This window comes from Ictalurus punctatus, chromosome 16, assembly GCF_001660625.3.
Source record: "Ictalurus punctatus breed USDA103 chromosome 16, Coco_2.0, whole genome shotgun sequence".
Lineage (NCBI taxonomy): Eukaryota > Metazoa > Chordata > Actinopteri > Siluriformes > Ictaluridae > Ictalurus > Ictalurus punctatus.
In genome coordinates this window covers 16,892,911-16,907,296 of record NC_030431.2, presented here as the reverse complement: position 1 = coordinate 16,907,296, position 14,386 = coordinate 16,892,911, and the positions used below count along the sequence as shown (strand labels likewise).

Below are 14,386 nucleotides of genomic sequence, written 5' to 3'. Positions count from 1 at the left end.
AAAACTTACAATAACTGCTTACTAGCAGACACCTGAAGGTTTCGCAATAAAATTGGCGTTATTTGAAGTTATTCATGATCCCTCCACCTTGATAAAAGCCCCAGTTCTGGCTGAGGAAAAGCAGTCCTAAAGCATGATGCCACCACCATGCTTCACCTTGGGGATGGTGTTCTTGGGTGATGTTTTTTTGGGTGATTTAGTTGGGCTTGGATGTTTTTTTTGGTGACATGTGAAGAATATGAGAGATTGTTGTCACATGCAGAGAGGAATCAGTACTCGTCAGATGTTCCTGCAGCTCCTTTAATGTTGCTGTAAGTCTCTTGGCAGCCTCCCTGGTAAGTTTTTGTCTCGTCCTTTTATAAATTTTGGAGGGATGTCCTGTTCTTGGTGATGTCACTGTGGTGCTCCATTTTCTCCACTTGTTGGTAATAGCACAGAACATGGTACCTCTAATATTTCTGAAATTCTTTTGTACCCCTCTCTTTAGCGATTCCTTTCAACAGTGAGACCCTGTACAGGCTTTCTCAGTGGACCGTGGCTTCAGCAGACAGATGATATCAATAAGATGTGAAGAAAATCCTATAGAAAGAGCTGATCTTTATTTGAAGTTAATCAGAATAATTTCATTGATAACAGCTGTTTAACAATTATTTTTGAACATGAGATTAAATTGATTGGTTCATTCGGAATACAGCCACATCCCAATTATAAAAGAGTGTGTATACTTATGCAACCAGGTTATTGTATGTTTTTTATTTTTTACTAATTTTCTCTAAAATGTTTCTGATTGTTTTTCACTTAATTTGTATACGTTGTAATATCACAGTGAGGGTGTAAAAAGTTCTGATGTGATTTTCTGACAGAAACACCTTGTTGAGAAGAGAAGTCAGAGGAGATGGTCAGAGGAGATGGTTGGAGGAGATGGTCAGACTGGTTGGAGCTGACAGAAAGGCTACAGTAACTCAGATAACCATCAGTTAAAGACTGATGCTTAGTAGTACCTACTCAGCGTGGCTCAAGGTCCCTTTCCAGAACCTTCAAACTATCTGTCCTCAGTGGTGGAATGAACTTCCAACCTCAATCCGGACCGCAGAATCTGTCACTATCTTCAAAAAACAGCTAAAGACCCACCTCTTCCGTCAACACTTAACTAACCCCTAACATGCCAACCTCTACATTATATATATATATATATATATATATATATATATATATATATATATATATATATATATATATATATATTTAAAAATCCTTCTACACACGGGCTTTTACACCTCTACTCTGTGCACTCTGCTTCTCTAGTTCTCTGCTTGACATATCACTTTGCTTGTATTTTGTCATATGTGAGTTGATTTGGATAAAAGCATCTGCTAAATGAATAAATGGAAATGTCAGCTTCCACAAGCTGCCACTCAAACCCCAGCATGGCTAAGCTGCCACTGTTGGGTCCTGGAGCAAGGCCCTTAACTCTCTCTACCCCAGGGGCCGTATTGTGGCTGACCCTGTACTCTGACCCCAACTCCTAAGAAGCTGGGCTATGTGAAGAGAAGTATTTGGCTGTACTGTAATGTATATGTTACAAATAATGGCTTTCTAACAGCAGAGGGGAACTACATTTAGAAAGGAATGTTCAACAAGCACATATTTCACTAAAAAACTCTTAAGTTTATGTTGTGGAAATCTAAATAAACATTACATTATTGTTTACAATCATTTGATTATCTAACCTAATTATAGGAATAACAATATCTTCAGCTATCGTTATCTTAAATGCTTTATCTAAATCTAATCAATATTTCGTGTCCAACATGCGCACATTTATAACACAAGGCTATAACACATGTCTGTGGTTATCCATGTGCTAGCTTTTATACACGCACTGTACAATCTGTCCTCTCTGTGTGCGTCCTGTCTGAAATGGACTCGCACTAATAGCTCAAACTCTCTGAATTTCATTCCAGACTCGGGTTACTGAATTAGTGCAAGTGGCTTGTTGTGTTGGCATCAGTTTACTCAAAAAGATGTGGTTTTGAGGGGCTGTGAGTCGAGGGTGTGACGTCACAGTGGTGCCTGGTCCGAGGTTCTGGTATGTTCAGAGCAGTGATACACCACCTAGTGTTTTGTTTTTAGGAATGTTGTAAATGTTTTTTTTGACACTTACATAAAAAAATAAATTAGGGGTGTCCAAACTTTTTTCACTGAGGATCACATACAGAAAAATATACAAAGGGCTGGGCCACTCACTAGAGATGAAGTATATCACCTCACCTCTAATGTATTAAAGTTAGCAATATCAATCAAATGTAGGTAAATTATGCTTGATAATTGAATATGCTTAAAGAAAAAAAAACAGCCTACATCAAAACTTTCCATTAATGGGTTTTCATATTTTTGTTACAAAAAGCGTTGGCAGTTCTTTTTCAAAACAGCAACCTCAGACTGCTTCTTAGTCAGGATGGTGATCCCCCTTCACAGCCCTGTATAGAGTGGGAAAATTAAGGGAGAAAGGGGATGGCTATATTTAAGCTTACTATACAAATAAGTTATTGGGCTTGTTAACATCAAGGTTTATTAGAAAATTTTAATGTTGGAAAATTTTAATTAACTGAATTTATTAAATAATTGAGCTTATTAACGCATGAATACTGTATAATATATTTTTTAAGTCACCTATAGTTGGAGTGAGTATAAGTATATAGTATATAGTGGTTAGCATGTTCGCCTCACACCTCCAGGGTCCGGGGTTCGATTCCCGCCGTGGCCCTGTGTGTGCGGAGTTTGCATGTTCTCCCCGTGCTGCAGGGGTTTCCTCTGAGTACTCCGGTTTCCTCCCCCAGTCTAAAGACATGCACGGTAGGTTGATTGGCATGTCTAAAGTGTCCATAGTGTATGAATGGGTGTGTATGTGATTGTGCCCTGCGATGGACTGGCACCCTGTCCAGGGTGCACCCCGCCTTGTGCCCGATGCTTCCTGGGATAGGCTCCAGGTTTCCCCGTGACCCTGAAGAAGGAGTAAGTGGTAGAAGATGGATGGAAAAAAGGTCCCCGTATTCAGCATCAACATCAGATAGAAAAGCTTGAAATTCTGTGTGTCCTCGTGCTCGAATTTCGTTGACTCTTTTCACAACAGTGTTCATCACATCCTCAAGCTGGACTGTCTTGGCACAGAGCGCTTCCTGGTGGATGATACAGTGCATTTGAACTGCCTCAACTTGGCACACACCATAGAGGCCATTCCTTTACGCTCGCCTGTCATAGCTGGAGCCCCATCCATTGGAACTCCACACAGCTTGTCTCATTTAAGTTCCATCTTGTCAGTTGCATTTGACACAGCTTCAAAAATGTCCTTACCCGTTGTTGTGCCCTTTAGACTCCTAAGATCAAGCAGCTCATCTGTAATGCAATAGTTATTGTCAACTCCCCGCAAACAAATTAATAATTGTGACATCTGTGTGCTCATCACATGCAATCGAGTAAAAATCAAAAGCACAAGCTTTATCTGACACGTGATGTTTTAAGTTAGCTGACAAGTCTTTGAGTCTCTGCTCAATTGTGTTTCTGGACGTTCACGTTGTTGAATTCCCGCATCTTTTCTGGGCACATTATTCCTGCGACTTTAATAAGGCACCGTTTAATGAAATCCCCATCTGAGAACGGTTTCCCATGTCGGGCAATGAGTTGAGCTACCTCGTAGCTGGCTATTGTGGCATTTTCTTGTATTTTGTTAGCACGGGAAAATACTGCTGTTGAGCTAGCAGGATCGCTGCCATTTGCTCAACTTTCTCATGTCGCTCGGCACCAGTGTAGGATGAGTAGGTCTGATGTTTGATTTCATAGTGTCGGCGTACATTATACTCTTTCATCACTGTAACAGTTTCACTGCAAATCAAACAGACACGCTTCCCCTTTTTATGAAGACTTTTATGAAGAAATGTTTTTTTTTTTTTCCATTTTCTGCACTCACTTGCTATCTTTCATTGGTTCTACCATTTTTGGTCAATCCCGGCATAATTTTATTTTATTATCCTTGTTTTGTGGATAACCTGCCTTGTTCAAGACAGTAGCTCCACCTAGTGTTAAAACTGAGAAGTACAATACAGTCAAGCGCAAGTTTCATGAGTGGTCTGTATGTCATTATATTTTTGATGCGGGCCAATTAAAAGCGGACCACGGGCCGCAGTTTGGACATCTCTGCTGTAACATAATAAAATGTGGGAAAAGTGAAGCGCTGTGAATACTTTCCGGATGCACCGTATATATATATATATATATATATATATATATATATATATATATATATATATATATATATATATATATATATATGTATGTATGTATGTATGCATATATAGGTTCTTAAGATTAAGTAGTTTACTATTAAGCAATAACACACAACAGACAAAATTAATACATGCCCCCCCCCCCCCCCCCCATTGGACTATAATCTATTAATCCGTTTACATGACAGCAATTTGCCAACCAGAACAGTATTTATCAGTGAACAAACCCCCACACAATTTAATAATGGTTTATAGTTCTGAAAGTGTAACCGAGACTCCGTCCATAAATGTTAAATAAATATCTATTAACCAACAAAAAAAAATCATATTCACAATTATGAGGTTTAGTTTGTGAAACAATTCATTTTAAAATCTTTTTATTATTAGTCTCAGATTAAGTGTCAGATTAAGTCCCTGTGTATAATTTGTTACTATAGAAACAATAACATATTAGAAGGAGCATGTTAATATTAACCTATCGTACAGGTTACAGCCAGAACTAAATTAACAGATCAAACCTTAAATAAAATAATACAAATACTTCAGAGTCGTGTAGTATGACGTGTACTAATATCTGTAAATAATAATATAGATATTAATGTATAGGTTAATAAATGTATAGGTTAATATAGGTTTATAATAGCTGCATTGCGTGTTTATTTAAAAGCAAAAAAATACCAGTAAAGTATCTTTTTTTTGTTCAACACTCATGTCTCAAGTGTCTTTTCGTACAACACACTATAAGCACTTCTCATGGGTTTCACATATACTTACAATGTAGAAATTCTCCTTCAGTTGAAACCTTGGTGTTGAGAAGTAATTTCACAGTTTTCTTCACACAAGCAAATACACTCTAGCCAACAGTCTGAACCTGTTAAATCTGTATAATTAATAATCTCGTGTTGTTTTAATGCCAAATAATCTGATAATAGATGAATCTCAATGTGCAATTTTGCTGTTAAGATTTCAAAGTTAACTATCACAGTTAATTATCACAAGCGCTTGCAGCAAGTTGGTCAATTTATTCATTTACGGGTGAAACGTACAAACTAGGGATGTCACGATACCAAAAACCTAGTAGTCGGTACTGATACCACCAAAAGTACACGATACTAGATACCAAAGTCGATACCACGGTGTGGTATAAAATTAAAATAATAAAATAAAATAAAAAACTCTCCTGGAGGACATCCTCCTCTGGCTGATACTGGCAAAGAGAGAAGGGGTGGGTGGGGGGTATTTTAGTTATCAAACACTGTCTGATAATGAGTGGATGTGCACTCCTAAACGCACGCGCACACACCCACATGCACCTTATACTCTGAATACAAGCATTAGCTTAAATTCACTGATATGGTGGTAGGCCAAAAAGATTTATTAAAAGCATGAACATGTGAATAATTATTAGTGACATTAGGCTACATTTAGCTGACAGGACACGGGCTGAATGGCGATGCATGGTGGCCCATTCGGAGGTAGTGTATAACACTGCAATGTATTAGCGTCGTTAACAAATAACTGGCTATCACAAACATTACATGGAGCATAGCGTTAGCTGGTTTCACAGCCACAATGCCAGCTGCCTCAAACAAATATAATATAGGACCGTCTTTCAGGTGCTTCGCCAAATTGCACGTGTTTCCTTGCTTTGTTTGAAATGAACGATAGCATCGGTTGCACACCGGAAACTGATACTAGATTTCCTCTGTTTTCCTCTCAACGTGTTGGGGCGGAGCTACACTTGTTAAGCTAAGCTAAGCTTCTGTAGTTTTTCCTGTGTGCTTGTAGGCGTTCCTTTTCTTCTTCACCACTTGTGGACCGACTAAAACACTTGTGCGTATTTGCTGCCCCCATCAGGTCCGGAAGAATCGTAACCACGGTACTTTCGGTACAATCGGTACCAACGGAAATGCTGAAAAACAAGTACCGTCACGTTTTAAGAATATTGGTACCGACTTGGTACCGAAGTATCGGTTTTCGTGACATACCTAGTACAAACTAACGCACCATGAGGAAGAAACTGAGTTCATAAGGGTCTGGATAACCAGTTTCCATTTCCTTTCTACAGCACTTCCTAATTTACCTAAATCTTTGCACATTTTGATATATGTGATATATATATATATATATATATATATATATATATATATATATATATATATATATATATATATATATATATATATATATATATAGCCAGATTTGTGGTGTAAAATTAACAGGCAAACTTTTTATATTAACAAATTAACACTGTAGGCTTTTAATATATTACCATTAAATATGTTATATTACTGTACATTATCATTTTACAGTATATTTTATGGTAAATGCTGGCAGCTGTGGTTGCCAGAGATGTAATGAATAACATTTTTTTTTAAAGTATTGCTATACCCTATATATATCAGCATTTTTCTATAACTACAGCCATTTTACTGTAAAATACTGGTGCAAAACCTGTAAAAAGGATTTTCTGTAAATAAACAGCAATTAGAAACCAACAAATTACTACAGTGGTATTAAATATAATTGTTAGATTTCCATGTATCTCAGGAATATAATTATTATGTCTTCCAGACCTCCGTCAGCCCTTTCAGCCTGTTCTACAATTACTTCTATTAGCTTTACTCTTAGTTCTGTGCTGCTATGAGCTAGAAAGTGTGGTTTACCGTGGAGCGTTCAGGCCTGGGGGGTCTAAAATGAACAAACACTGACTTCATGCATGCTCACACTGACATCCCACTTTATTCATGCACAGCATTAATATTTATACACATTGATAACGGCAGTGCGTGGACGGTTTCTACTGGAGCAGGGGCCAGCCAGATAGACAAAACAAAAACACACAGCACACTATGAAAATAAGTCTTTTCAAGAGACAGAAAATACATGTGCCAGCTATAAGAAAGGATGGCAGTTGATCAGCTTATTTAAAGAGGTAATTAAATATATACATTCATCATAGGTATTTGATAGCACAGAGACACACAAACAGAAACTATAACCCGGTATTTCCTGTATCCTGTATTTACTTATTTACACTATATTTACTTAGACCTACTGTAAGCGGCTTTTCAAATTTAACTCACCTCAATGGAAAAACTCATACAACAGAAATGAGAATTTTTTTTTTTTATTTCTCTGAAAACTACGGTATATGCACAGAAAACAAACACAGATATGCACATTATAATAAATACAGTACAGTTCAGCTCTTCTTCTTGGTTCCTCTTACCAAGTGGTTTCATATAAGACATATGAATGAGCAGATCAGAAATGTTGAGCAGGTAATTATAGAAAAGCACCAATCCTGTACAAAACACCACCAGTATAAAAGAAACGAATCAAGAAAACCCTAAATATGGGGTCTCAGCAATCTAAAGGAAGGAGCAGACACAGACACACAGACACACACACACTCCACCTATCCAGCTTCACATAGTGCCATGTAACTAACAGGTACATACAGTAAGGGTTGTACAAAATCCTGCAACAAAGCTGAAGCATATGAGACAAACATGGACGTGACTGGTGAAGCCAAAGTGTAGTTCATAAATATATATTTTTTTCTCATGCAAGATAAAACTCACATAAATACAGAGAAAGGAACACCTAGCTATAGACAGGATATGACACACACACTGTTATGTAAATACTATAAAAGGAGCCTGTATCATGAAGCTAGTTGAACAAACTCAGCGTTACGGGATTAGTTTCGAGTTGACAAAACCAAACCAATCCCATCAGGCTTTATTGGTACAATGACGCTGGTTATCAACATACTCTGTCAACTCAGGCTTTGATGTTAAGTGGAGCGTGTCTTTTTGTAATCTTATGTGGCCAAACCAGACATTGCTTTCCGAAAAAAGGAAAGGAAAAAAATATTTTCTTACCCTCGCTTGGGCCCCAAGTGCGCATGGGCCTGTGCCCATAATGCCCACTGGGTAATCTGGCCCAGATAAAAGCAAATGAGGATGAAATAGTAAAATTCCAATAAAAATACACACCTTTTGCAAAATGTTTGCATCAACACGGACAAAATAATTTTTACAACAAAAAAAAAGCCGCTGTAAATCATAAAATTATAACAGGAACTAACTTTTCACTGACGTTCCACAACGTTAATATGTAACTATAAGTGGAAAAAATAGCAATAATCATTTCAAATATTTCAAATTGTTGTGACATAAGAGAAACAGGGCACTCCATGGCGTGCTGTTATAGGAAACTGCATGTTTCAGTTTGACAGGCGATGTGAACGCACCACGACACTCCACTTCTGCCAGGCCTCTTAGCCTTTTATTGATCTTCAGGCCATCTCCACCGGATGTTGCGTCATACATCCACTCTACTGTCGCTGAAGCACCAGTCCTAGACGTCCAGCGGAAACAGTTTGGAGATCAGGTACAGACTGAGCGGTTGCATCAACCAGTTTGGCTGGAGCTGCAGTTGGTGCATCTTTGCTAGACTCAGCGTCATGGCTGACGAGATCGCCAAGGCGCAATCTGCACAACCCGGAGGGGATACGATTTTCGGCAAAATAATTCGTAAGGAGATTCCTGCTAATATCATATACGAAGACGACCAGGTGTGTGTTCATTTTTCTGAGCTAACTTGTGTTGGTTGTTCGCGCTCTCCAGTCTGCGTTATCGTTAAACGGTCTTGTGTTCAGACAGTTAGCGACACTGTCGTGCGTGTAAACAATATAAATCCGTGCAGTTCTAGCGAAAAGTCGTCGTCTTTCAGCAGGTTGTTAGTCTTCCAACACCTAGCGAGCCAAGTTGTGTTGGAGAAGTCATATTTAGCGTTAGCTGAAGTAGATAATAGTGATGTGTCGTTCATTTTGAACGAATCTTTAATATGACTCGGGAACAACTCGTTGTCTCAGAGAGTCATTCGTTTCCGGAGAGAGAGAGAGAGAGAGAGAGAGAGAGAGAGAGAGAGATTTTAATTATATTCTGCTGAAATGAACGAAATGACTTGGAAAAAAGATTCATCATTTCGGTGAACGAGATTGAAAGATTCGAGTCAAGAAAATGATCCGAACTTCGTAGATAACCTCGTGAACCCCTGAGCTGCTTCAGACTGCCCCAGACTGCTGTTAGCTGCAACAACAACCAGTGAAACTAGTTTCTAAAGTGGCCTTCTTGTTTTTTAGTTGTAATTATTATTATTATTATTATTATTATTATTATTATTATTATTTTTTTTTTTTTTTTTTAAGTGCTGAAAATTTACAACCCACCGTTATCAAAATTCAGCTAAATATAAACAATATTAGCTTGTTTGGTCAAAAACCTTAATAAATCACTTGGACCTAATGTGTCATTTCAGTGGAAAGTTCAGGAATATAAAGCTCTCTGGTGGAAATAAATAACCACAATATTATACATACATATGTAAATAATAGAGTTCGGTATTGTGACCAATTTGGCGATTCGATTAATTTTTTATTTATATGGTTTATATGTTTTATATTTATATGTACCCCGCCTTGTGCCCGATGCTCCCTGGGATAGGCTCCAGGTTTCCCCATGACCCTGAAAAGGATTAAGCGGTATAGATGATGGATGGATAGATTGTAAATGTGCAACAGTTAAATTCATTAACAACTTGAAACATGTTTAAGAAATAAAACCGTTTTCAAAATTCAAAACATGAAAGATGGCGACATGTTCACGACGAGAGGTGAACAGATAATGTTACACATCCTCTGAAGTAAAGCACCCACCAGCCCTATTAAATAATAAGCCTAATGTTTGAGTAGTTATTTTTATTGATGCACCGATACCAGTACTCGGGTGTCGGCCCGATACTGTGCTCATGTACTTGTACTTGTAAAACTATCCCGATACAACCGCACTGATACTACTTTATGACAACATGACATAGACTAACCTATCCTCAGTTGAGCAGGTAGTCGGAAGAGGAGCAATGTTAGCAATCTGGAGATATATTAAGGTAAGTGATGATAAAAGTAGAGCAGACTGCAAACTATGCTAAACTGTCAAGAGGAGGGGTAAAAAATAGCTCATTTAACACAAGCAATTTGATTAAACATCTAAAGAACAAACATAACGCAGAGTGCAAAGAGTTTGCTAATGCTAGCAGTGGGAAACAGCAACAACCAACTTTACAGCAAACGCTGGAGAAGCGAGAGAAAATGTCCAGAGACAACCCACAGGCAGTAAAAATAACAGAAGCTTTTACCCAGTCCATTGCTCTTGATGACCAACTGTTGTCAGTTGTAGATAATACGGGATTTCGTCATCTTCTTGGTGTACTTGAGCCGAAGTATGAGATTCCCAGCCGTCACCGCATTACAGATACCGCATTACCAAAGCTGCATGACTTAGTGAAAAAGCACATCAGGAACCTGTTGCAGGACATTTCAGCCTTCAGCTTCAGCACTGATATTTGGACTAGCATTGTCAGCCCAATATCTCTTATAAGTTTAACAGTACAGTGGATTGATGAGGATTTTACTCCCCAGAGGGTCGTTTTACAAGCAACGCAGTTTAGGGGTTCACACACTGGCCAAGCCATAGCAGGTGCGTTTGATGACATGCTTCAGACGTGGGGCATTCTGAAAAATGTGAATTACTCATATCGGTACTTGTTATCGGCAAGTATCCAAATGTAAGTACTTGTACTTGGTCTGGGAAAAAAAGTGGTATCGGTGCATCCCTAGTTATTTTACTGTTGTAGGGATTTAGAAAAGTTTGAGAATCCCTGCAGTAAAGTAGGAAAACATTCAGATCTGAGATTTGCTCAGAAATGTGGAGAAACCAGTTATAGTATGCGGGCTGAAAATCATGTCTTCATTCATTGTTGTTGTTGTTGTTTTTATTATTATTATTTAATATACTCCATATTAAAGGTCATTGTAGAACATACTGAAGTATCCAATCATTTTGTAAACCAAAATACAAGTGAAATTATTCCAGAACGACCTAGATTGTATCATATACACTATGGCCAAAAGTATGTGGACACCTGACCATCACACCCAATGTGCCTGTTCCATAAACCATGGCCATTAACATGCTGTTATAATAATAACCTCCACTCTTCTGGGAAGGCTTTCCACAAGATTTTGGAGCGTGGCTGTGGGGATTTGTGCTCATTCAGCCTCGAGCATTAGTGAGATCAGGCACTGATGTTAGGTGAAGAGGTCTGGGGTGCAGTCCGTGTTCCAGTTCATTCCAAAAGTGTTCAGTGGGGTTGGGGTCGGGGCTTTGTGCAGGACACTCCAGTTCTTCTACATGAACCTTGACATGTCTTGATCGCATTGTGCACAGGGGCATCATTATGATGAAAACAGTTCAGGCCGCCTTAGTTCCAGTGAAGGGAAATCTTAATGCTACAGCATGCAAATATCTTCTAGAGAATTGTGTGCTTACAAGTTTATGGCAAAAGTTTGAGCAAGAACCACATATTGGTATGATAGTCAAATGTCCTCAAACTTTTGGCCGTATAGTGTATATCATAGTTGCGTACGACACAGATAACCAGAGACCAAATGTAAGCTATGCATTTTAAAACGCATTATAAATAATCCACTGAAATTTATTCTAGTGCATCAGTATGAACCTTGTCTTGAATGTTAATACGCTTTGTAACAAGATGAGCAAATTTTCTCAGCAGGAATAGCAAGCTTAAAACAGAGTTGCCTAAAGCAAATAGTTCATGTTTGGAAAGTAAGGTCAGGATCTTTGTATTACATTTTACTCAAAGATTACGCCACTTGTACTGATTCCCATTTGTTGCAACAGATCAATCCTGTTATCAAAGTTCATATTTAACTTCCGCCATGTTTCAAAGTTTGTACCTTGTGATATTGTACATTATAATTGGCTATTAAAGAATACTGGCAGCTGTACTTCATTCCCAAACCTACAAGGAGCACTTTAACTTTAAAATCAATTCCACTCACCCCTTAGTACAGCTTGATTTCATGTACATTATTTAACCGTGTACAGTAAATCTTGTCTATCTATTAGACAAGTTTAATCTTGTCAACTTAGAAGACTGTGTCATAACATGTTCTCTAGGTCCGATGTTATGCTTACGTCATCAATCAGCATGATGTGGGCTCATGCATCCTATGCCTTCCTCTGTTGGTGGTGTTTAGACAAACATCATAGCAGTGGTCACGTTCAGAGGCAAATTGACACAGACAGACGTTTGTTGTCTGCTGTCTTCGGGCGCAGTGGCACTAAATCAGCCTCCAGTGAGCACGTCCCATCCGTATTATGACCAAATAATTAATTTAGATGTGATCAAAATCGTAAGCTTTTGTCTCATTGTTTTGCCTATTTCTTTGTTCTGGACATCCTCCAAACATTGGAAGACACGTACTGGCTTTACACTTGGGGGGGAAAAAAACATGCAAAGTAGCAAAGACGCTTTGCATTAAGGTTCACAAATCTGTGACACTCAAATCCGAGTCGTTCTTGACACGCCACTTCTTGTGAATTCTGTACAAACCTGATCAAGTCTGATCTAATCGGCTGAATATGGATTGGAAAACCAGAGCGAGCGAGAGAGACAGAGAGAGAGATGGGGCGCTCTGTGAAATGCTGCTGCAAATGTTTTAATATTCTGCAAGTGTCATGCATTCATTACACTATTCTGTTCTTTCTGTTTTCAAGTGCATAGCCTTCCATGATGTGGCTCCGCAGGCTCCTACTCATTTTTTGGTAGTCCCCAGAAAACCCATTACTCAGATCTCGAAAGCTGAGGACAGTGATGCAGCAGTAAGTGGATCCTGTTCTACATATTCTGAGATGGTTGCATGCATGTGGTGAATTTGATCATCTTTAGCAGTTAGCTCACCAACAGAGTCATTGTAATCTTCAGCTAAACAACTAGAGACACATGGGACTGGGAACTAAGACACAGTTTGGAAATATTAACTCTTCTGAGACTAGCTAATACACGGAGCAGATTATTACGGGATATGTTGACACTTCTGACTTGTTCGCTTCGCATTGCAGTTAACAAATACCTCTGAGCGGTGCAGGGACTTGTGGATTAGTTCATCTGTCCTGCCATCTGGCTGCTTCCCAACACAATAGTAGTTCGAGTCGTCCAATTAAGCCTGTTTAATTGCCATACCACAGCTGCGGCAACTCCGATATCTACTCAGGCTTTATTTTTCTGTCTAGCACACTTAGACATGCATATTAGTCACATCTGCACCCTGTCTACGGGGTGAAATTACAACCCAAAGTACGATTTATCTTTTTAGCAGCTTAGTGAACAGTTCATTGATACTTTAATTCTGGACACATGCACCAACAACAACAGAAAAAAGAAATGGAAACTAACTATAAAAATTAAGTGAAGTGAAATTTCTAATTATAAAGTAAGTTCTCTTTTCATAGTAAAAGTGCATTGGCTTCACAAGCTGAAACTAGCCAATGTAAGTTTATTTGCCAGCGCAATATCTGTTTTTTCTTCTTCTTCCCCTTTTTACTTTCATTATAAATCAGTTAAATAAAAATTCTTTCATTATACTGTAGGTTAAATACAAGTATTTACTAGTTTGTTGACTTAGACCCTATTTATGTACATTATTTATAACGAACTTTTGTCACTGTGTAGGTAGAATTCCATTCGACAGTTTATTTCATGCATTATTATTCCAAGACATTTATAAAGCTCCAAGTCATATGCTTCTATGTGATATTTAATCATGATAAGTCTCTCTTTCTCTTTCTCGGTCTCTGTAGCTTCTTGGACATTTGATGCTTGTTGGCAGGAAGTGTGCTGAGCAGGTGGGATTGCCCAATGGCTACCGGATGGTGCTGAATGAAGGCCCTCATGGGGGTCAGTCTGTCTACCACGTCCACCTGCATATTCTGGGTGGCCGTCAGCTGGGCTGGCCTCCAGGCTAAGCTCCCCAATCCTGATCTCCACATAAAGCAGCATCATTAATTTCAGCAGTTGCTGGAGAATTGTAGTGTTTGTCAATATCACCATGCTAAGTTCTGTAATGCCATGTTAACCACTGAGGATGAAACAGGGAAAATAATAAATGCACTTACCAACTATCACACCAGTCTCTCATTGATGTGATTTGTTTTAAATCTGTAATCTTT

At 38.5% G+C, this 14,386-nt stretch overlaps 1 protein-coding gene across 1 annotated transcript; it reads left to right on the top strand.

Annotated features, from left to right (window-relative positions):
* Window positions 1–8,747: 8,747 nt before the first annotated feature.
* On the top strand, window positions 8,748–14,338 carry hint1 (histidine triad nucleotide binding protein 1; the record flags this gene model as incomplete). The annotated part of the gene is given in 3 exon segments (NM_001201301.1): window positions 8,748–8,868; window positions 12,935–13,039; window positions 14,018–14,338. Coding segments are annotated over 3 exon segments (381 nt in total). The 3' UTR covers window positions 14,183–14,338.
* Between the last annotated feature and the right edge of the window lie 48 nt (window positions 14,339–14,386).